This window comes from Syngnathus leptorhynchus, chromosome 6 (genome assembly GCF_054491065.1).
Source record: "Syngnathus leptorhynchus isolate UIUO chromosome 6, UIUO_Slep, whole genome shotgun sequence".
NCBI lineage: Eukaryota > Metazoa > Chordata > Actinopteri > Syngnathiformes > Syngnathidae > Syngnathus > Syngnathus leptorhynchus.
The window spans coordinates 7,923,450-7,946,797 of NC_141200.1; the positions used below are offsets into that span (position 1 = coordinate 7,923,450).

At 41.8% G+C, this 23,348-nt stretch overlaps 1 protein-coding gene across 2 annotated transcripts in view; it reads left to right on the top strand.

Moving 5' to 3' along the window:
• The first annotated feature begins 1,072 nt into the window (after positions 1 to 1,072).
• Positions 1,073 to 23,348, top strand: part of magi2b (membrane associated guanylate kinase, WW and PDZ domain containing 2b) — a 75,632-nt gene continuing 53,356 nt past the window's right edge. For both annotated transcript variants that reach the window (XM_085915150.1, XM_085915151.1), the window contains exons 1-2: positions 1,073 to 1,717; positions 17,495 to 17,611. In XM_085915150.1, the coding sequence (XP_085771276.1) occupies positions 1,420 to 1,717; positions 17,495 to 17,611 (415 nt within the window). In that variant the 5' untranslated portion in view covers positions 1,073 to 1,419. The remainder of the gene's footprint in view (positions 1,718 to 17,494; positions 17,612 to 23,348) is intronic.

Below are 23,348 nucleotides of genomic sequence, written 5' to 3' on the forward strand. Positions count from 1 at the left end.
TTAAGTAGAAGAATAGAGTAAAACGACTATGTGGATGATGTTAATGATGGTCTTCAAACATACAGCTACTGACCAATGCAAAAAGAGTCAGTCGCGCAACAGAATGTTCTTCAATCAAAATGACAAAGCGGAAAGAATGACATCAAACTTAATATCCATCAACCAAGCCTTGACATAAAAGTACCTTGACTAGTTTTTCAAAATCCAAATGATCGCTTTACTAATTGTTTACCTCGAGATAAGAGTACGAAATTGATAAAGTACTCGTATATCAAATATTTTTTCCCATCGCAAACAATGGCAATGCAGACACCATCGGAATTCAAGGAAAATGTGATTCATGTATCTTTCATTGGCGCTTGGCAAACCAGGTAATGGAGCATTACCTCCGCCAGCTGCTATTGTCTTTCCACTGCAACAAAACCAATGTGAAGCGATTATGGCCGGATATTGTGATGTTTGCTGCCACTAGCTGAAGTGTCTTCAGATACAAATTTGGTCATGGGACAAATTTTACTCGTATCTCAACGCACCACGGTATGTTTAGAGCATGGGTGTTAAAGTCAAGGCCCGGGGGCCAGCTCCGGCCCGACAGATCATTTTATGCGGTCTGTGAAAGCAAATCTTGTTTGTCAACTTCAATGACCCTCACTAAAATCTGTACTAAAATATTTGTCATGTATAGTAAATAACAATTGTTTAACCGTTTTCACAGTAACTTGAACAATAATTGAACAAACTGCCATCCTTGACATCAGATTTTTGAGATCTCTCATATTTTTGTGTCATATGTAACAATGCGAGACAAAAATAAGTTTGACCCCTGGTTTACAGCATATGATTTGTAATGTGTTTCTGTCAGTTTGTACTCTCAAATTAAATTTTAATGCACATCTAAGAGCAATGAAACAAAATTGACTAATAGTAATAATAGTAAGAGGAATAACTATTATTATTTTGAGGAAAACTGATGCAAAAACCAAAGAAACGCAGTTCATTCCCATTGGAACGCAGTTCACGACCTCCTCCGTGCCCAGGGGCCGGGGGGGCTGTGAGACGGGGGGCGAAGCGGCGCCCCTGGCAAGCCTAGTAGTGGGAATGTTTTGTCCCCTCCTCTTCCGACGATCGAACCAGAACCATTCATCTCTCCCCTCCTTCGGCTTTCACATCCGGGTTACGCGCCAGTGTTTGTCTCCTGCGTCTGTGTCTGGACCGTGGAATCATTTCGCCCTCACCGAAGCAAGCACCGCGACGTGCTGCAGCCTGTCTCCCGACTCAGCGACTCGCAGACCGTGCACAGCTCCTGGCGTGAGTCGGTTATGCCGCCAAGCTGCGGCGAGTCGCACTGAGGCGGGCATGAGGCGGTGGTGGTGATGGTGATGGTGAAATAGTAGCCCGTCTGCGGTGAACCAAGTAACGATGTCGAAAAGCCTCAAGAAGAAGAACCACTGGACCAACAAAGTCCACGAAGCGGTGATCAGCCGCAGCAAGGACGGCGAGCTGGGTTTCGAGCTGAAGGGGGGCGCGGAGCTTGGTCAGTTCCCATACTTGGGTGAGGTGAAGGCGGGGAAGGGGCTCGTCCAGAGTGGTAAGCTGGCCGAGGATGAGCTGCTCCTGGAGGTCAACGACATGCCCGTGGCCGGCCTCACCAGCCGGGACGTGCTGGCCGTCATCAAGCACTGCAAGGACCCGGTCCGCTTCAAATGTGTCAAACAAGGTGAGCAAGGCAGCCGCAGCTCCGACGTATTGACGTGAATTTGCATCGGCGTGCGCGCGCGTGGATCTACATGATTGACGTCATCTGCACACTTTTCCCTCACTTATTATGCGGTGTCAATGGAATTGAGTGTTTTTTTTTTCTTCCCGGTAGCGGGGTTTCACAAAGCATTAACAGATGCTAGCTGGGCCTGTTCTGTGTGGAGCTCCAGAACCGGAACCAGTAATAGTAACCGCGGTTGTGGCTATCACAATCCGGAGGGGGCGTGCCCGTCCGTCCCCGGCGTGTTAGTGTCTTGCTCCGGATGCTGAAGGAGAGACAGTCACTGACTTCTGCTGCAAACACACACACTGACCGACACGTGGATGTCATTACAGGGTTGTTGCAAACATAAATCTGTCTAATTAACCAGAGGCCTGACTCTTATTGATTACCGCTGCTGAAGTTAATGTGGCTTCAAGGAGCAAAATTCCAAATTCAACTCACAAACACGAGCAGATAAACAGATAGCTGGGTGGATGAATACAAGAGAGATGAATGATCAGTAAATAGATAGATAAATGGATGAAAGGGCAGATGGATACACCAGTCATTAGATCTAGTTGGGTTATAAATGCATTTCCATGGAAAGCTGAGTGGCTGGTTGGGTAGATGGGGTGGATGGATGATAATTGCGTATTGATGGGTGGAAGGAAGATGGTTGAATAGAGTGGTTGGATAGATAGGTAGATGGCCTCATAGATAGATGGATGGCTATTGTATGTGGGTTTAATACACAAAACCCAGAAGACGGATGGATGGATGGATGGATGGATGGATGGATGGATGGATGGACGGACGGACGGACGGATGGATCGATGGATGGATGAATCGATGGATCAATGGGTTTCCAAACTGCCCTGAATGATCTCAACCAGTATGAATGGTTTGATTTGATCAAGATATCTGGAAGGAGAAGATATGCAAAATAAAATAAAAATCAGGGTACATTGTCGTAGAAAATGTGGAATAATTGAAAATTTGGAAATGATGAATGTAAACAATAGACTCGTAAAAATGGGGGACTTTTGGTAATGTGAAAAATAGTCCCCAGATGTCGAGAAAGTACTGAATAGTTTGAATCTCAAATGGAAATGATTACGAACTTTTCTGCTCTAAATTGCGTGAATAGTTTGTGTTTGTGTGTGGGCGTAAAATGTAGAATTTTTGGAATGTGCACTTAATTTTTTGAATCATTTAAATGTTGAATTTATGTAGAAGCGTAGAAGTAGTAGAATGTCAAAAACATCTGAATTTGTATTTATTTTTTGGTGTGGCGGGCAATTACATGCGTAGATGGACAGCCTTCTTCAGGCAATCAATAATAATCTTACACTCTGCATTATTAGCGCACGTGGGATGACGAAGCATCCCCAACGCTATAGCGGATGTGCGTCTACTTGCACACTAAACTCCAAATAGGGCTTCAAGTACGATTTAGCGTTGGTCGTGGTGAAGATGTTTCCTCTTCCGAGGCATAAAAGCAGCATTCCGACAGCGTCTTGTTTTCTGGGACACGAGAAAAGCACAAATCAAACACTCGGGCCGGTTATTTTTGGAGCGAGCCGAGGATTTGCCTTCCTGGGCTGTTTGCAGCGCTCGCCTCCGTGTGATTGATTATTGAGTTGGAGCTGTTGACAGGGAGGAGCGGCCTGCCATGTACTAACGGGTTAAATGCTAATGCACATCTATCTCACACAGGTCTATTTTCTCCTCCCTCTCTTCTCCTTCTCTTAGCCAGTTAAACATGATGTGTTAATTGAACTCGGCTTCTCACACTACTCCGTGCTCTTCCTTGAGTTCGATAATAGCTACTGTCACTGGATATTTCATGAGGCGTACTTGATCAACATAAATAAAAGAGGTGCTTCCTATAAGATGGCTCTCGTGATTTTAATGAATGATTTTTTATCGATTAATTGATGACTCACATTTTTTAAATTCCACTCCTACATTACAAACAAGATATTTCAAATTGAATTATTACATAAATGACATCAAAGTTGAGGGACTAAAAAGCAAACAATGTCACTTATTGAGCCCAAAAATTTAGAAGAACTGCAGTTTGATGTACTTCCAGAAATTTAAGATTATAATATTTTTTTGCCAAGATGCTGATAGAGGTGCCCTTGAGCAAGGCACTCAATTTGTGTCATAAGTGTAACACAAGCTTACGCGGCCTTCTGGAAATTGAGTTTTCGCCTTCAGCGATTGAGATTAGTATACTAAATATAAAATAAATCTAATTGAATGCCAAAGCTGAAGCTTAGAGACCGGCCACTTCAAATGGAAAGTACATTCTGTCATCTGTTTTCAAATGATATACTTCAGAGTGACTGTACAAACATCTGAAAAATCTACCCAAGTAAAGTAACTATAAGTCTTTGTGATTCAGTATTTCCCAACACTGCGCTACAGATGGAGATGGTGTGAAGGAGCTGGTGAGAGAGCGTGAGAGTGAGAACACACACACACCTTCTGGGAGATTTTCTCACCGACGCTTATCTATACGTTGAAGATGAACAAAAATACTTTATGACTGCTGATTCTTCAAATGGGGAACACAGCATGAGTGGTTTTTCTCATAAAAAGGGGGTAAGGTGTTTAATTTGGTAATAAATGATTCAAAACAGTCACCTCTCTCCTTCTGTCACAAATAGCACAAATAGTGATAAAAATAAAATCCCCAGCTATTTTGGGTTGTTTTTATTTGAATTATTCTTGGACCTTTAATTGACGAGCGCCGTTGCCTTTGGTAGCAATCTCAACATGGTGCAGTGTAGTAGTTGACGTCCAATTTATCCATAAAGCTTGCAAAGTCGATGCAACATATGGCAAATCATCCATTTTTTTCCCCCCTCCACATTTAATTTACAATTTGGCGCTGAGGTTTTGTGAGTACAATATGTGCTGATTAAAAAGAGGAAATGAAATGATTTGAAAAGGTTGGCATGGCCTGCAACGTATAAAGGGAGCCTAAAATAGTGAAGGATGATGCTCATTTCAAATGATTTCATCACAAGACAGTATTTGCAGAATGCATCTGTAATATGTTTTACTTATTAAATATATTTTTTTAAAAGCTGTCAATAAATACAGTCAATCCACACTTCATTGTACTAGTGCGCCAAAACTACTATTGGTCATTTTGGTGGCGACTATAAAGGGTTCCGAATGCTACCGGTGATTAATTCATGGACCTAGTAAAGTTACTAAATACAACACAGTAGTTATCTGTTAATTGCATACTAGTAAGTTAAAAGTAGAACTAGTAGTGGAAAAACACTACTAACAAAACTCAGTTCTTTTACAAGCGCTTTGATTTGTCTTATTAGCGAGAACAAAGAGCGCACGAGCTGGATATCAAGGATTTGAAAATAAATAAATAAATGCTCTTTATATCTTTCCAAGGCCTTCTTGAGATGATGGAGGGACAGATGGAATTGAAGGGAGGTCACCTCCCCTCCCCTCATTTTTCACTCTGGTGATGTGAAGCAGTCCTGCGAATCAGTGCAGAACATCCTATCGGTTCTGTGGTATTAATAACCCACCGAGATAGGAGAGAAAGATTTTATTTCATTAAAGAAGTGAAAAAAAAAATAGAACAAATTGGAGCTTGAAGTGTCACGGCTACGGCCGGAGGATCAAGCTTCACATGGAAGACAGCTTGCCAGTGAACGTCCAACTGGTCCGCATGAGAGAATTGGGTCAGCAGCGCTAGTGTCGATGCTGCTGGGATGACGGCCATGTGCTTTGATGATGGCGATGGAATCACCTTGGGAGTGTATGGAAAGTACAGACGAGGAAAATAAACGCGTGCAATTAAAGCGTGGAAAATAGCGTGAAGACTAATCCATTCACTCTGTTGAACTTAGTAAACAGCGAACACATTGTAAGCGCATTTCAACACGCACAAAAAATACGCAAGCATAACATTGAGATCAAGACGTGGCAAAATCAATATCCAGATACTATGGGCACAAACTACTATATTTAATAATTAGCATCTCTGGTGAGCATAATCTATATTTAAATGCTAAACGTTTCGGTCACATCGATGTTCACTTTTAAGAGCCAGAAGCACCTCCGTATGTGCGGTTGATGCATTCCGCCAGCAGAGGGCAGCACCAGGTCACTCTGATGGCTCAGAGTGAAACAATTTTGACCTTCTGCTGTCTGTCTGGACACACATTAGCCCGCCTGGGAAAAACTAAATATGCCATATTAGAAGCGGTTGTTAAAGTGATGGAGAAATGAAATGAATGAACTCGGATTAACCTCACAATGCAAATGTAACGCTGAGTCATGTGGAAAGAAACTTTAAACTCAGCAACTGTGACGCAGGTCCAACTTCTTTAAAGGTTTGTGGGTTCTTTCACCGCATTTTCTGTAGGTTATCAAAACCTTCGCCAAAATGAACAAAATTACGCCTGAACAATTGAGCCACGACTATCTCTAAATGGAAGCAAACTTTCTTTAATTACTTCTTGTGCCAGGACATAACCACTTTTCCAGCTTTTCTCAAACTCTGCTTCAGAACAATCAAACCTGAGGTACAGAAATAAGCCAGTCGAGACCTGCTGTCAAGTGGAACCGATTTGTGTCCCATTAAAGACGTTCCACTTCCTTCGCCAACACGGCACACCTAAAGTATTTTCCCGCTCAAAATCAGTTGTGAAGTGTTCAAGTCATCCCACTGGTTACATCAAACTTTGAATGTAAAACACAATAAGCCTAGCGGTCTATGTAATGACATTAGAACCAAAACGCTGTGTTTTCCACTCGACTAGTTAGGGGTTAAGCTATCGCCTCTCGTTCGGGACGTTATCTGCTGACTGTCATATTTGAGTTGGTGTAAGTGATGAAGGGAAGAAAGGAGCTGACAGGTCAGTACAGCAGAACGGAATTCGAGTCGTTGCCGTTTGGACTCAGAAGCGTGAACGAGGGCCATAATCTCGACGGACAGACTTGATTAGACTATCCGGACCAGAGTGGCTCAATGAAGCATCGCAGAGTAGAATCATTATGACCCCCCCCCCCCCCCTAGCCATAGATGCAATTATTGTTATTTTTTATCTTTTTCATAATTCAACCAGCATCACAGTCTCATTTCTTGGCAGACCCCCCCTCCCCTCACATTTTCAGGCTAGTTGTTAAAAATAAGAGAGCTCTCCACAAGTAGTTGTGCAGTTGAAATGTTACCTTTTTTAAACAACAAAAAAATGTCTTCCTCTTATTTTGCCAGCGTATTGTTCGCTATGTTCCCTCATATTTCTTTTCGCAGAAATGCCAAATGTTTTGGCAGGTTTGGCTTACTTTAGGAACATACTGCTCCATCAAGTTTGAGCGACACAATCAGCGACCATCTTTTCAAAGCTGCTCTGAAAGCAGAACATCACCAAATTCATTGATAGCCACCTCACGCTGAATTTATCTCCCGAGCTCAGATATTAAGGGAGTGACTGGACTGTTTTTATTGGTCGGCTGTCAGAGGAGGATGCTGTCAGGAATATTAGGCCAACCTCCTGTGCACCCCCCCCCCCCCCCCCCCTTCACCTTTAATCTAGCTCGTGGTGGTCTCTTGTCGTTGTAAGGGCTCGGCTGTCGTAAATATGCGTCTGGTCTTGATTATGCCGCCGTCGAGAAAAACACGCAGACAAGCATCATCATTAGGATCAGTCTCAGGGTGCGGGGGTTGGAGTAGGAAGATCAATATTAAGACCTTTACGAGAGAGTCCGTGTCATTTACTATTAATAATGGACTTGGCTGTCTGCTGTAATAGCACCATTAGGAGTCCTGGAAGGAAATTGTCCATCCACGGATAGAGAACACAAACTACACATACGTTTTAATGCACGCCCACACGCAGGACACACAAAGGCTTTCTAGGGCACCAAACTCAAACTTGAAGGTGTCAAACTAGGACACGGGAGTACAATGTTGTTCTACATCAGGAGTGCCCGGTATATCGCTGCGTAGGGTGAGGAAAAAAAATGTTTTTTTTTTTTGGTGTGTTGTGTGCATATTATTATCCATCCATCCATTATATGTACCGCTTGTCCCCACGGGGGTCGTGGGCGTGCTGGAGTCTATCCCAGACATCAACGGCCAGTAGGCGGGGGGCACCCTGAACCGGTTGCCAGCCAATCGCAGGTCACACAGAGACGTACAAACATTTGAACTGGTGCTCACACCTATGGGCAAGTTGGAGTGTTCAATATGCATACCAAGCATGTTTTTGGGATGTGGGAGGAAATCGGAGGACTTGGAGAAAACCCACGTGGGCACTAGAGAACATGCAAACTCCGCAAAGGGTGGGCCGGAGGTGGAATCGAACCCATGCCCTCTGAACTGTGAGGCGGACGTGCTGAGATGAGGTGGTGGCTAGGAATTTTAGCTCACAAGACAATGCTCTTCGCTCCCAACCTGGAACTTTACTGACAATTTCTGAATGAAAAAAATGGGGTAAATATTACTCCAAATTGGATTCAATTTGAAATTGGCACTGAGCATTTTAGCCTTTTCCAAGTGTTCATTTTTTTACTCTGTGTTCAAAGTGAGACCCAATTGACTTTCGCGTAAAATGTCCTCATGAATTTTACTCTGTATGTTTACAAGCCACCTGCGCGTGTGTGTGCGTGTGTGTGATGAAATCTGCCTTTAAAATATCAAGATGAATGTGTAATGTAATCTGAAATGTGCAAGAGTGTGCATGAGTGAGACATGTCATTGAGTGAAGCTGAGAAAGGAACAAAAAAACAAAAACAATAGTTGAATGCTGGTATTACTGCAAGTCACACCAAAAGAAAAGCTCTTAAAAATTTGGTCCCAATGTATGGAAATAGCTGTCGTGAAATCAGACGATCCTGGTCATAAACACAAAAAAAAGCCTTCATAGACTGTGTAACGATATGTATGTCATTTGCACTGGTTTAAGATCTGATTGCTGTTCAGCGTGATGGTAGTAACAATTATTGGGTGTGGGCCATGTTGTTGCTTGGATTCCCACTTGTACATTCTTGTGTGGATTTAAACATCCACTCGCTGTCCGTTTCTTCCCTCAACCCTCAGTAGTCGTCCATCTTCTCACGCTCCATCTTCTTGATGTTCCCTTGGCACTGCTTTGCCGTATCGATCGCCGCTCTCCGTCACGATGGCTTTTGATAGCGCTGAACCAAAATTCGTCTCCTGAAAACCTTTTCTTATTTGGCGAACTGCTGCCCTCAGGTTGCCCTACCTGGCATGAGGCTGTTGTCATTGTTTTGTCCTCAGTACGTGGTTTTACTATGATTTAAATATTATGCTCTCAAGGGAAAAATAATCAAGTAATCTGTATTTGTAGACGTGTCTCTTTAGTTCAAGTTGATTTCAATTTGAGGCGGCAATCCCCATCAACATACCGCAGGGACTTGGGAAAGACAATGTTAAAAAAAGCATTCAATTGTGTGGAATTGAGTGTTGATTAATCTTGACTTGATATCTTCAAGCACTCTTGACACCATCTCAACCAATTTGTGACATGAAGATGAGCAACATGACCCCAGATGTTTTTTTTTTATGAATAATTGTTAATTACTGTAACAAAACATTATTCCTGAAAATACACAATTTACTTAGTATTTTCTAAACTCAGATATAAACCAATAAAAATGTATTTCCCCCCCAGCATTTAGCAATCCCTAATCCCTAATCTGGACAGCCAATTTATTCAAAATTGGGGTGCACAGACATTGAATTGCTCTGAGGGTGAAAGCCTTCCTTTACAAAGATTATGGTTGTATTTTGCTGTATTGTGTCGAACTGCACTGCAATGATAAACGTAGTGAAGCACAGTTGGAATTTTTACAGGAACTATTACAATAGAAACAAATTAGAGTTAAGGTCTCAGAATAAAAAAAATCTTCCATCTGTAATTTAAATGGGAGTACATTTTGTGACTCCAACACAAAAAAGGACCATTTTAATGATCCCAAACATTTTCATGAATGTAAAGTGGGGTGTTTTCACCAAAACTGGTCTTGCTGAGCTGACTTCGACCTTCTGCCGTGTAGTGCATACATGCAAGCGTGTGTGAGTACGGTGCGACTGGTGCGTTTGCATGCGGGCTTGCGCTCCCGCAGCATGACCACGGGCTTGTTTACATTTTATAGACGAGTGAATTCAAGTTAGCGAGAACTCAATGTGGCACGACTGCACTTCACCCTCAGCCTCCTAGGAGATAAAGTGGGCACGTCGCAACTAATTACGCTTTCCCAAATTGGACAAAGGGCTCATGTTGTTTTGCACCTCGCTCTACCAGTGTGCCCTTATAAACAGTGTGTTGTTATTTGACTGTATAACAACAGTTTAGAAAGTTCTCAATCCAATGAGACACTGTATTGTTTGAAGGAAAACAGCATCTCTGATTCTCTGCTGTTGCCATGGTAACCTTGGATTATCTGCTCTTTAGATATTGGTGGACCAGCGAGGATATGTTTTGTGTTGCGTTATCATCAATATGTTTCTGTTGATGCCGTTGCAGGCGCAGTAGTTGGTGCCTCAACTTTCTCTGGCCGCATCTTAATTGAGATTCTCACCAAAATGTCATCGATTCTTCCTTGGCTTGTTCCCAAACCCTCCACAAACAATAACTATTGTACTTTTTGTACTGTCAGTCGTGACTGCTGCAGTAAAGGCTATTAAAACAACAAAGCTAGAGGTGGCTTATCACCACGCCGACAGTATTAACAGCTTCTTTTGGTATTAATGGCAATCATGGTTTTGTACGCTGTGTGACCTCAAACAAATTGGAAAAATATTATATTTTCTTTAAAAAAAAAAAAGGTAACAGTGCCCTAGCTTCTGACAAAGAGTAGCAGGTGAAGTGTAAAATAAGTCGGACTGCATTTATACAACCGGATTTAGAGAAAATGTACTTGAAAGGAACGTTATTAACAAAAATGGTCTATGTTAAATGAGGGGGAGAATATGCAAATCTTCTGAATGGGAGGAACAGTGTTAAGAACCTTGGCGCTTACAGTCGCAAGAGGAGAAAGTAACAATGATGGAGTTCACGTTAGGTTCAGCTGCTACTGGACTGTTTTCTTTGAATCCCCGTAGAAATATACCGAAGGGCCTTGTTGTGCTCCTTTGTTGACCTTCTACCCAATTACCATAACATTTGTGGAACAGGCTCATAGGTTCTCCTATTGCATTATGCATCTAGTATGGACACGGTCAGAGATATTCATTGAACAATATGCTTATTGTTGGGATTTTGGGTTGCAGTGATGTACTATGCTATTATATTAGCCCATCAATTGGTGTTCAGTAGTGTATTTAAAGTAACTGCTGCATTTGTTTATTTTTTTTAGGTTGTCAAAAATAAAGCTCTTGTGAAAGTAACTCCTAGCAAAATTCTCAATCAGTAAAATATTCCTGAATTTAAGGAGTGAAGAAGTTCATACAACTTATGACTTATACTAACAACTCCTTTTTGTTGTAGAGACTCATAATCGCGTGCACGCCTGTGTGTGTCTGTGTGTATCCGTGTGTGTGTGTGTGTGTGTGGCTATTCACCGAGAGGCAAATGAAGTGCTTAGTAAACAAAGCTACTTTTGTGTTGCCAAGCAACAGACAGATGCAGCTATTACCTGCTAACAGATAATCCATGCAATGCTGTGTGAAGCTTTGGCTGTGGTTGCTAAGGGTTACACATTAATAAACCCTTACTCTTCTTGTGGTGGTGTGATGGAATTGATTCTCAATCCAAGTCCAAGATAAAAGTATTGCTTTGGTGCCATGTGGGAAAGTCTTGGGACCAAGAAACTATGATAACTGAGGGGAGGAACTTCATTTATTTAAGTCAGGTACTACTTTTGCCTAAAGCAGCTACCGCAGTGGATAATCCGAGTTGAGGAAGGACAACTCTTGTCAGGGCCTTTCCAGATCTTTGCAATTGCCCTGCTTCAGTCAAATGGCATGTGAGGGTTTTGTTTACTGGTGGCGTCAACAAAGATGGCTTGAGCTTTTTTCACCTGTAAGTACGTGTGAATTGATGGCGATATGATCCGTTAAATCGAAATTATGATGAAAACAACTCGACTTGCAGAAGGAAGGTAATTCAAATGAGCATTTTCCTCGCCTTCAGTGACTTTTTTTGTTTGATTCCTTACAGCGAGCTCAATTGACGGACAAGAGGCCATGTGGCCGACGTGGTCTGGCGTACTGCTTCAGTGAGCAGAAGGCGAGCCAATTGCCGTCTGCCTTGATGGCTTTGTGATGGATTGCGGCCGTCATCTGTTCCCCTCTCGTCGCAGTGTGCTATAAAGCGTCCCCGGGAAGTGCTCGGCGTCAAAGTACCACCAGCCTCATAACGTCAACGGAGGCGCTTAGAGTGCTCATTTTTATGTTGATGTGTTTTTCCTTGCTGGTGTTTGTTTACGTCTTTGTATTTAGACCAAATCGGCGCTTGAGGCGTCCTGGCTGGCGTCTGCAGCTGTGAGCTCGTCCTCAACGGGTTATATTTGAGATTTTTTTTGTGCTCCAGTTGGTGACGTCGACACAAGGTCGCGCAGGGGGAGCATATGGTGGGCGAGATGCGGAGCATTTGAGGAACATCAGGGAGCATCTGGGCCCATTCGTACGCAGAAATAGAAAGTAGTTTTATTACACACACACAAAAAATGAAAGCCTCCCGTTGGGATACATTGAATTTATAATAGGTGATACTCTGTGTGGAACAATGTAATACTTGTATGCTATTATACTAATTAGTCTTGTGTAAATCAATGCAGCATGGTGAACCATTGGCTAGCAGGTTTATAATAGTATGGGATATTTCAGCATAGGTACTAATCGTTTGATATTTTGGGTTTTGAATTGAGTTAATTTTATTTAGTTCTTAGAGCAACTTTATTTGAAACTTGAGACTCATTGTTAGTTTTATTTATTTATTTATTTATTTATTTATTTATTCTAATATATGGTGTATTTTTCAAGTGGAAGTTAAAATAAGATCACAAAGTATGTGAGCCCCCAAAAGCTAAACTACTTTTTATGATGTTAATTGATGGAAACAAAGGACATTTAATAGTCAATAATAGTTTTAAAAACGTGACATTTTTCAAAGTGTTTTCCTTTTTATTTTAGCTCTTTAACAAACATGTGTTGTTGTTTTTTATCTTAGTTTATTGCTTGACAGTGCATGGTAAAATTTGATGCGCATGCAAGCTTTGGGTATGCTTCTGCTTGAGTGCATTGGGCCAGGACAAGCAGTCAAACACACTGAGGAGCATGGAGCAAATATGGAAAATGGCCAACCAAAACTCCTGATGTCACTTGGTAGGCCACGCCCCATTAACTGCACACCATCACAAAAAAAGGATTTTCAAAATCTTTTTAGTGGTACGCAAACCTCCCTCTAGTGGTTTGAGAAAGAGTCAACACCTAATAAGTACAGTTCTATTTATTTCATTTTTATTTCAATACACTTGAATCAATTTTATTTTCTTTGTTTTCAATCATTTTATTTATATTTCTTTAGGGACAATTATGACATTCCTTTTATACGCAATCAATTCAGTGCAGTTCTTTATTTTTTCTATACTGAAGTGCAATGTTAATGTTCAAAATATGCATAATGTTACTCAGGCTTAGAATCATCTAAAATGTTTTTAGAAATAAAACGTCAACTTTGTTTTTGGGATCATTCATTTTTAGAAGTGGAGCGCAGTACCGTCTGTATCAGACTGGTGGTGCTGCGACACCGAGGCTTCACCGCTCTCGTCTGGTTGGAGTCTCCGGCCTCCCGCTGGCAAATCTCCCTCTCCTCCTCCTCTCTTCTCTGCTCCCCTTCTCCTGATGGCCATCGTCTCTCCGCATCTGTCCCTTCTCTCTCCACATCCCCCCGCGTGATACAACCCCCCCCCCCCTCTCTTCGGGTTCCATCGCCGTGCTCCTTGCCGGGATTAAATTCGTCTGCGGCCGGCTGCTGAGCGCTTGAACAGCAGCATCTGAGGATCAGGAGGAGGACTCGGAGGAAGGAGGAAAAAGAGGAGGATGAGGATGTGCGGCTGTCGAGGGTAGAGGACGCCAGGGAGGACGGCGTACTGTCTGTGGATGTATACCGGGATTATTTTTGGAAAGCAACATCTGGGCCGGATGCAGATGAGGTGCATGGACTGCACTGTCTTTATGTCTTCACATACGGGCGTGTGTGTTAATGTGTGTGTGAGTGGCTCCGAGCGCCTGCGTGCATGCGATAAGGTCATTTTCAGTGCGACAGTATGAACCCGCACGCTTTTTGTTTTCTCTCTCTCTCTCTCTCTCTCTCTCTCTCTCTCTCTCTCTCTCTCTCTCTCTCTCATCCATAAATCACCCTAAACATTTAATTGCCTTGATTTGTCTTCTTCATTGGCAGTATGGTGGGCGAGTGGTTAGCATGTCTGCCTCACTGTTGTGAGCTTTGGGGGTTGAAATTTGGTCCCTTCCACATTCCAAAAACATGCATGTTAGGTCCGTTGGAGACTCCAGATTGTCTGGAGGTATGAATGAGAGTATGAATGGTTGTCTATAAGTGCCATGAAATTGTCTAGCACCCAGTCTAGGCTGCAGCCCAAAGTCAAATGAGCTCCAAATCACCTGCCACTCGAATGAAGAAAAGCAGTATCAAACATGTCTGGATGGATGAATTCATTTTTTGCTTTTTTTTTTGGGGGGAACTGTTTCAAGGACAGCACGGTGACTTAGTGGTTAGCCCGTTTGCCTCGGGTTGAGGTTCTGCATGGGGTTGAGTCTTTCCTATGTGAAGTTTGCATTTGCTTGCACAAGGAGATGTATCGCCCTTGGCATTCCAGAAAGATGCATACTAGCTTTATTTTTAATACAAAAATGTTCCTAAATGTGGATATGAGTACTATTATTTTTTATCTGCCCTGCAGCTATTTGGCAATCAGTCCAGGGTGTATGTAACATGCATCTCTCCTTAAAAGTCATGGTAATAAAATAGAAGACTGAATAGTCTCAAGGTGTAAATGTGAATGATTGTCAATATATTTCTTGCTGTAAGGAAACAGTAGTATAATCTGGTGCGATATGTCAGAGATATGCCTCAAATCAAATTGATTTTAGAGAAGAAGAAAAGCCTATTAGGTTTCAATTTATTCTCACCCTTCAATTATGACACCATTTTCAAAATGGCTGTCTTTAGGTTGAATATGCCACATGATGCACACAATCATAAACTTGTTGTCTTAATTTATATTTTATACGCGAAATAATATTCTGGTAGAGAGCAAATTTATCACTCACAGAGGTTTCATTTCATCAAATCAATATCACACTGCCACATGCATGATATATGAAATAGAGTTTCTAAATCATTTCATTTGCCAAGGAGGGGGAAAAAAAATACAAACCTATGTGACCCTCTGTGAAGAAGTAGTTGCCCCCCGAACCTGATAGCGATTTGTGCCACCTTTGGCATCAATAACTGAACTCAAGGGTTTGTGATAATTGGTCAGTCTCCAGTATAATCATCCATGCACTCATAGATGAAAAAGCTTGTAAAATTTCATATTTCCTGGCACCCAAATTGGTTTTTCACTTTCTCACTTCACCATATACCAGGACATAATCCCAAAGTATAGACACAAAGTTTGATTGCGTGTAATTTAGAAGGGTCGTTGTGTTGCATATTGAACTTGAAGCTGGCCAATTTGAAATGATAACAAAGGGTGGGAAAAATACAACCTGGCATGTTTGAACACCAACGGAGCCACAAAAAATCCCCAAGAAAATCAGTTTTGCTAACAGTAATGACCAAAATGACTAACAGCACCAGATGAATAAAAAAAAGTCCTGCTCTAAGCCCCAAAAAATGTGCTCGATTGTCATTGATACCTCCTGCAAATGTGTGGTTAGTGGCATCGTAGTTTAGACTTGAGCAAATATTAACCGGCTGGCCGCATCATCTGTCCATATGTCATGTATACAATAATGAGGATAAGACTTAGAAATGGATGGGTGTCTTTAACATGAAAGATGATAGACCCTAATTGTTTGCTCTTTAATGAATTGATAGAATAGAATGAAACCACTAGAACCTAACTTCCTTGTGAGATTCCACTGCATGGACGCCGGTAAAGCCACATGTCGCCGGACGAGAGTTAATCGCAGCGTTAATCTGCGCTGGCCGCTAGCCACGCCACCGTCAACTCGATGTGGCGGGGAGGTCGCTCGGGTATGCATGAATGAGGCGACGTGTTTGTAAACGCATGCCATGTGACCCTGTGGCTCATGCCGAAACGATGGAGGTGATGGCGAGGCCGCCGAGGTTCTTCTGACTGTGTCTCCTCCTGGTGCTACTTTGGGGATGGCGGCAGGAGGAACTCATCACGGATGATTGACTGCATGTGGCGAAAAGGGTTGGCACGTCTCATCTTTCCATCTATTAAGTGTAAATGGAAATTTTTTTCACAAGCAATGTGTCCAGCTAGATCGTGTCATAAAGTCATAGTTTTGCAGCTGAGCGTGACTGGCTTTCACTCTCTGTATGTGCTGTGCGACTGACTGCCTGGCGACCAATCCAAGGCGTAGTCTGTCTTTCAATCAAAGTTAGATGGGATAGCTCCCTGTGACCTTGAACAGAATGGAGTTTGAACAATAGTCATTGACAAATGGCCTTCGGACTAATAAAAATAAAATCATGTTTTTATTTAAAGAATATTAATCATTTTCCACAAGAAGAATATGAGGAGAAATGGTCAGGGTTTTCCAGAAAAAAAAAATACTCATAATCAAGCAAAACCGTACAAGTTTAATGTAGCAAACAAAAAATGTCTTTTTGTGGAAACACTAATCTTCTTTCAGCTGCTCCAAGTCATACATTTGTACTGTAACAAAATGTGATTATTTCCACCAAACGGCACTGATAAGATTAATCACAGGGGATCTCAGTAACCCTGATTGATTCATTGACAGTTGCGGCTTTTGTCAATCATTGGAAAGCAGGACACTTGACTTAGTCCATGCTTTCTGTTCATTGATTCCATAAGCTAGGCGTCATCTTTTGCAGGGTGTTCTGTCCTCTAACGGGGCCTTTGTCATTGGAATTGCTGACTTTGCACTTCCCCAAGGGATGGCAAGTTTACACAATTGCCATGATGTGTCAGTGTATTTGTGTGCGTGGGTGTGATTGGGAGTGTGTGTGTGCGGCAACCTTTGTTGTTTTGTCTTTGGTGTCTGAAGCTTTTAACTTGATTGAACCGTGCTCTTATAGCAAACACACAATCCTGATAAAACTTTAGCACGTCGCTTATAGTCAAGTCCAGTTATGTACTTTTGGAAAAGGTTGGAAGGTTTAGAAAGAGAGAGAATGTTGCATGAAGAAAATGGCTATTATTCCATTCTGCTGGATAGACGAGCAGGAGCGGAGTCTGGAATGGACCGCTTTCATATCAGTGATTTTGGGTGTAGACTGATGTAATCTGTTAATGATTTTTGGAGGGAGCTGATATATGAACGATAACCAATTTCAATATCAGATCGAGACACCCGTACCAAACATTTTAAGTTAATACTTTTAGCTGTATTTGCCAAAACATGAAACCATGCTCATTTTGATGGTTAATAATATCGCATCAGAATTGGATAGCGGACCATGCCCATTGTGCTTCAACATGTTTAAATTGTTAAATAAACTCCTGTATGCATATAATGAGCCATGTGACCACTCTCAGCTTTTCTTTTGTTCACAGGGGGGGTTGTTGACAAGGACTTGCGCCACTACCTCAACCTTCGCTTCTCCAAAGGCTCCGTGGACCACGACCACCAGCAGATCATTCGAGACAACCTATACCTACGCACCGTTCCCTGTGAGTCTTCCTCCTCCATCTCCTTTCAGCATGCATTTGTGCAATTGTCTCTTTTATGACCTTTTTATCGCTCACTTGGATAGACCACCCCTTACCCCACCTGCCCATATCATTTCTTTTTCTCAGATTGAGTTTCCCTGCTTGCTGCCCTCAGGATGTGTTGTGTGCCTTCTTCCATTTTTTCACATAACACACAGGCTCTTTCTTTCCTATCAGTCTCTCACCGCGTAGCGCTCCTTGCTTTGCTATCGTCCGGCTGCTGGGCTTTCAGCCTGAGGTTTCCACGGCAACCACGGTTGCATGGATGCTCCAGCCTCTTGTCTCGAGGCTTCTGTTGCATTGCCACCCCAACCCCCCGTCAGCTAACACACATATACACATGCACACACACACACACACACACACACACACACACACACACACACACACACACACACACACACACACACACACACACACACACACACACACACACACACACACACACACACACACACACACTTAGCACACAGAAAACATCACTTGGTTGGCACCATGATCCTAATGGGTCTTTTACGTTTATACACACACGATGCCCCAAGGCTACATTGCATTGTCGACATTTTTTCTTCTTTGCGCTTTCTCCCTGCACCTTTTTAGAGGGCGATGTCATTGCTGTCAGCGCACAGCAGCTTGTGAATCAGTTTCAAGGCTGAAGCAGGTCCCCGCCTGGCATGACTCTGCAGACTACTAAACTCGTTATATTCCCATTTAATGTGCCATGAGATCATGTTGTGCATGCATAAAGGCTTGATGGAGAAGGAGTGTGAATGCCGGCGTGCAAACATGCTCGATGCGGACGTTCTCTTCTGCATATTTTGATTGGGTTGCATAATGGATTTGATTGTTGTCTTCATGGGAAGTCAACCATATTCTCAATTTGCAAGTGTTTTGATTGAAAGCCTTCTAGTAATGAAAGATAAACCGCAGTGTTTTTAATTTAGAGCTTCGCATTTTTGTTGTTGAGAGATTTTGCATCGGGTTATGAAAGTCATAAAATGAAGAAAATGGGCTATTACAAGATGGAAAAAAAAATCTATAATTTATGCAAAAAGGCTCAATGGAAAAGGAGTGTGAATGCTGGTGTGCAAAATGAAGATTACCAATGTAGAAAATGGACGAAAGAACCAAAACAAACAAGCATTTCGTTCGTTACGTAGCATTTGCTATGGTCGTCCATTTTGTCCACACCTTTAAGCCTTTTCCTTGCTCACCGACCCATTGAACCTTGGCTCATACGTCACTTTTCAATTAAATAAAAGCCACGTCTGGCTGTGGAAAGACTACCTCCTCCGTGTGATGTGCGGGTGCAGTTGTGACACCCCCGTAATTAAATGCCCATCATTTGACAAAGCCCATACAGTGTAATGGAAGATTAGCTCACAGGCGTCCTGCGCCTTACTTTGATTCACATGCTGAATATTTAATTGGCTTCTTAAACATGCCATGTCACACTTGTTCTGCTGGATGACCTTTTGCAGAGGCAGCAGGGGGGCCACCTACGTATGGCCTACTCCATTTTTTCATCAAGCCACTCAGCATTTACATATGATCAAGATATACTGTAATATACGTATGTTGCCTTCATAATTAATTAATTAGACAGGTTTTGTTTTTTTTCACTGCGGGATGGGCAAATTTATTGGATTTTTTTCCATCGTTTGCATTAAACGCACAGACATTTTTTCTTGACGCTGAAATGTATAGCGTGCAGAAAAGTTAATATTAGCTAGCAGGCTTGTCTTGCGAAATATTTTGCTAAATTACTCAAGGATTGAAACCCATCATTTGAGATGGCAGTGTTGTGATCCTCTCCATATAACAATTTCCAAATTTGATGTATCATCCCCACTCACAAATTGCGCTGGATTAAATAAACCGTTTGGTAGCACAACCTGAAAAACAGCAACCTTTTCCCATTCTTTTCATTTCAATTCACAATAGTCAATCACTTTACGTTACCCGGTAATACCCTATAGTGCCTGTTGTTTACAAACATGATGAAAATATTTATAGAAAATGGATGACAGATGACTAGACCTTCTTTCTGCCACAGCATAATGTGTGCTGTTTGTTGAGCGTGCTGCTCTACCTTCACATGCAAAGGTGTGGATACGGCGATGGCCTGCGGGCCGCTTTGTCGTGTTGCTTGGGAGCGATTGTGAAAATCCCTTTTTCCTGCCCGAGTCGCCACTGCTCTGACCATTGTGCTGTCAGTATGTGTCTGTCAGCTTGATGAGCAGACGCCATTCTGCATCATAACATGCTGTCACGCTGAAGGACGTGGGAGGAATTGTATCTGTGCGCGTGTATATCTGAAAGTCAAACTGCTGCAAGGCTCGTACTCAGGCATCAACAGCTTCATAGTTAACATACAACTCGTTGGCTTGAACGTTTTTATTGTACTCTATACTGCAGGCAGTAATTCATAAATAGTAGTATGAATACCACGAGAAAGAAAACGCACACATCCAACACTTAAATCCTGCAGTAAACACGTAAACCTCAAGTTACAATCTATCCTCTTTATAAACAATCGGTGTAGAAAACTTTCCTCTGTTTACGTACTACTGTCTCTTGGGTGCACTAACAGTCTTTGTGGGTTTTTGTGCACGATTGGCTCTGCGCATAATGCATTGTTGTAAACTGAAAACTAGTTATCCCTCTATGCTGTTAAGTGGAAAGCACTTGCTTTTATCTGTAAAAGTTAAGCCTTTGAATACTTGATCATTCAATATCAAATGCCATTTTGTTTTCGTTACAAAATACAATCAACAGAATGTAGTTTTCTTTAATCAAGCAATGAATTGTTAATGTTGGTGTGATCACAACACTCCTACTACGTACTACTACGACTACTACTACTACTACTACTACTACTACTACTACTACTACTACCACTAATAATAATAATGATAATAATAGTAATATCAGGCCAAATGCTAACAGACTATGCAAAACACTCTAACCCCACAGAGATGGGTTGATGAATAGCATTGATAGTCACGGTGATCTGTTAGCAACAGATATTTGAACACAAATGGTGTATCCAAACATGTTGACTATGTGGCAATGCTCACAGTCATGTATTGCGAAATCCAAGGGATATTACTGCAGCTTTTTGAGTCACTTAGCGTAGTTGGGCAACTGTTCTTTGTTTGTCTGCATGATAATCATACTGCATCTTAATGGCCAATTAGCACACACTGAAAAGAGCTGCAATTAATTCATCATGATGCACTATTGCAGCAAAATATTAACTTAATGTTTTAGGATGGTATATTTTCAAAACACACAATACAACAATATATGTTATCTTTTTTTATTTTCGATACAAATGTTTGGAGTCACAGAATGAATTTCAAGGCCCCACTATATGTGCCATGGCTCCATAAAGTTGCGTCAGTACAGGATCTTTTTTTTTTTTTTTTTTTTAATGTAAGCGATGATCGGGTCTTGAGGGAGAGTGGTACAAGAAGCAATGGCGGTACGGGTGGATGAGCGAGGAAGCGTGACAGAGTGATGAGTAAAGGGCAGATGTGTGGAGAAACACGTTGGATGTGTAGCCAATGGGGGTAGATTCCAGGGAGCCTCTAAGTCATTCCCCTGGAGAACCATCTCCCCTCAGCAATCGCGTGGGGGAATCAGTAAAAGGTCTATAAATAGCTTCAACAGTGAGTCGTGCGTTTCCCTTCCGCTGATAGCATATAAATACATGCAGCTTGTCACTTTACATCTGGACGCATACTGGACACCCAGCAGTCTGCGCTGACAGGGAATCCTCCCTATGGAGAGAAGGAGGAGGAAGAGATTAAAGTGATGGAGGAGATGTAGATGTTGCCTAGTAACCTGGCTTGAGTGCTGAAAAAGGCTGTCAAGTAAATGAGATGATCGCAAGGCGGGGGAAACGACACCTTTAACGTCTGATGCTCACAGGGTATTTTTAATGCAGAGTTAGTAATGTGCTGCAGAGTGCTTTCAAGTCCGTGTTTACAAAATGGCTTCAGTATGTTCCCACATGCGGAGTTGCAAAGCAGCACAAATAGCTCTAAATAAACACATGGTGTCAGAATGGTGTATTTAATATGTTGTTTGTCATGACTAAAAGCCCAGTGGCTAGAATACACAATGGATGAATAATTACTGTATGCACAAAAGATAATGACACAATAGTTAGTAATACAGCACAGTCGACTTGTCTTGAGTTATGAGTTTCATTTGTTCTGTGACCGAGCTCTTAACTTGGGTTTAAAAAAAAAAACCAAACATTCAAGCATATAGTGAATGATCACAAGAGAAGCAAAATGTTGACATTTTTGTGTAGCCCGATTAACCTTTCAAACAGGATATGTGCACATTCAAGCGAAGCTATAAAACAAATTAACTGTTAAGTGTGGTTAGAATCTGCCCGAAGAGTAATTTCAGTTCAGTGCAGTAGAATATCCCTAAAACTGCACGAAACCAACTTTTTTAACATGGAAAAATCTGCAGTGATATCTCATAAACCGGCCTCCAGAATATTATTAGAATCATTGCTCACGACTGACTGAAGCTGGTTTGTAAAGCCAATACGTATTCTTTAGGGAAATATCAAGCTTTAGATGTTAAATCCTCTACTATGCATTGCCAAGCTGTAGAAATACAAAAAGTGTGCTTGCGCTTAAAAAAAATCATCACCATAGAAAATATGTGCTTTTCTTTTTTCCATTTCGGAACTTTAACCACGTTTAATCGTCACCGTTCCCTTTATTATAATCATCCACTTTTCAATTAGGGAAGCACTGTCTGATAGCCATCCTGGTATTGATGCACATGTACATCAGTGCAGTACTCGTTACTAATGAAAATGCTTAGATGTACCGATACTTTATGGATAACTTTTAGGTGACTGCACAAAATGGATAATAAACTCCGCTTGGGATGTCAGAAGAGGTCCTTAAGTCCTTGCAGTAAGCAGTGAGTTTTCTGTGGACTTGATCTGAAACCAAATTGCTTGGAGGAAATCTTTTTTTTTTTTTTTTCAAATCATTAGTTGATATTAATGAGAAACCACTTATGAATGTTATGAGTGATGAAAAATTTAGAAAAAACTCGTTTATATTTCTAGTGAGGTGTGTGGAGCTGAAGAAAATTGACTTTGACCCAATGACCTGGCCCATCTGTCCAAAAATCAAACGTGGTCCTTGAGAACAAAGAAAAGCCCCCCTATAAACATTTCGAAAGATGAATGAATTATGTACTGTTTAGCAATTAAAGGGGAAAATGCTATGTGTTGAAGTGTCACTTTTTATGTTTGTGACTATAAGAGGCGTGGCTGAGTTCATTGGTGTGTGATATCAGTTATCCTGTATGTGAGTGTTTGAGCGTGAGCCGTGGCCGACAGCAGCGCTTTGTGAGCGTACTCATTGCAAAAATGTTCACATCTAAAGGAGCAGCACAATAACCTTTGAAATGAAGCAAACAAATGTTTCCTAAATGCCAAGCATATTACAAAATGTTGGTTGTTTGAAACATTTGTTGAACATTTTTACACACATAACTGAAGCACACTCATACAGCACTGTCCATGAATTTGAATGTTTTCCCTCTTTGGTCAACAATCTGCTACAGAAAATGCGCAGCCAGACAGACGAACAGCCGTCGTTTGTACGCAAGGTCGATAATGTGGCCTTTTGGGGGAAGGCTCGACACGGCACTC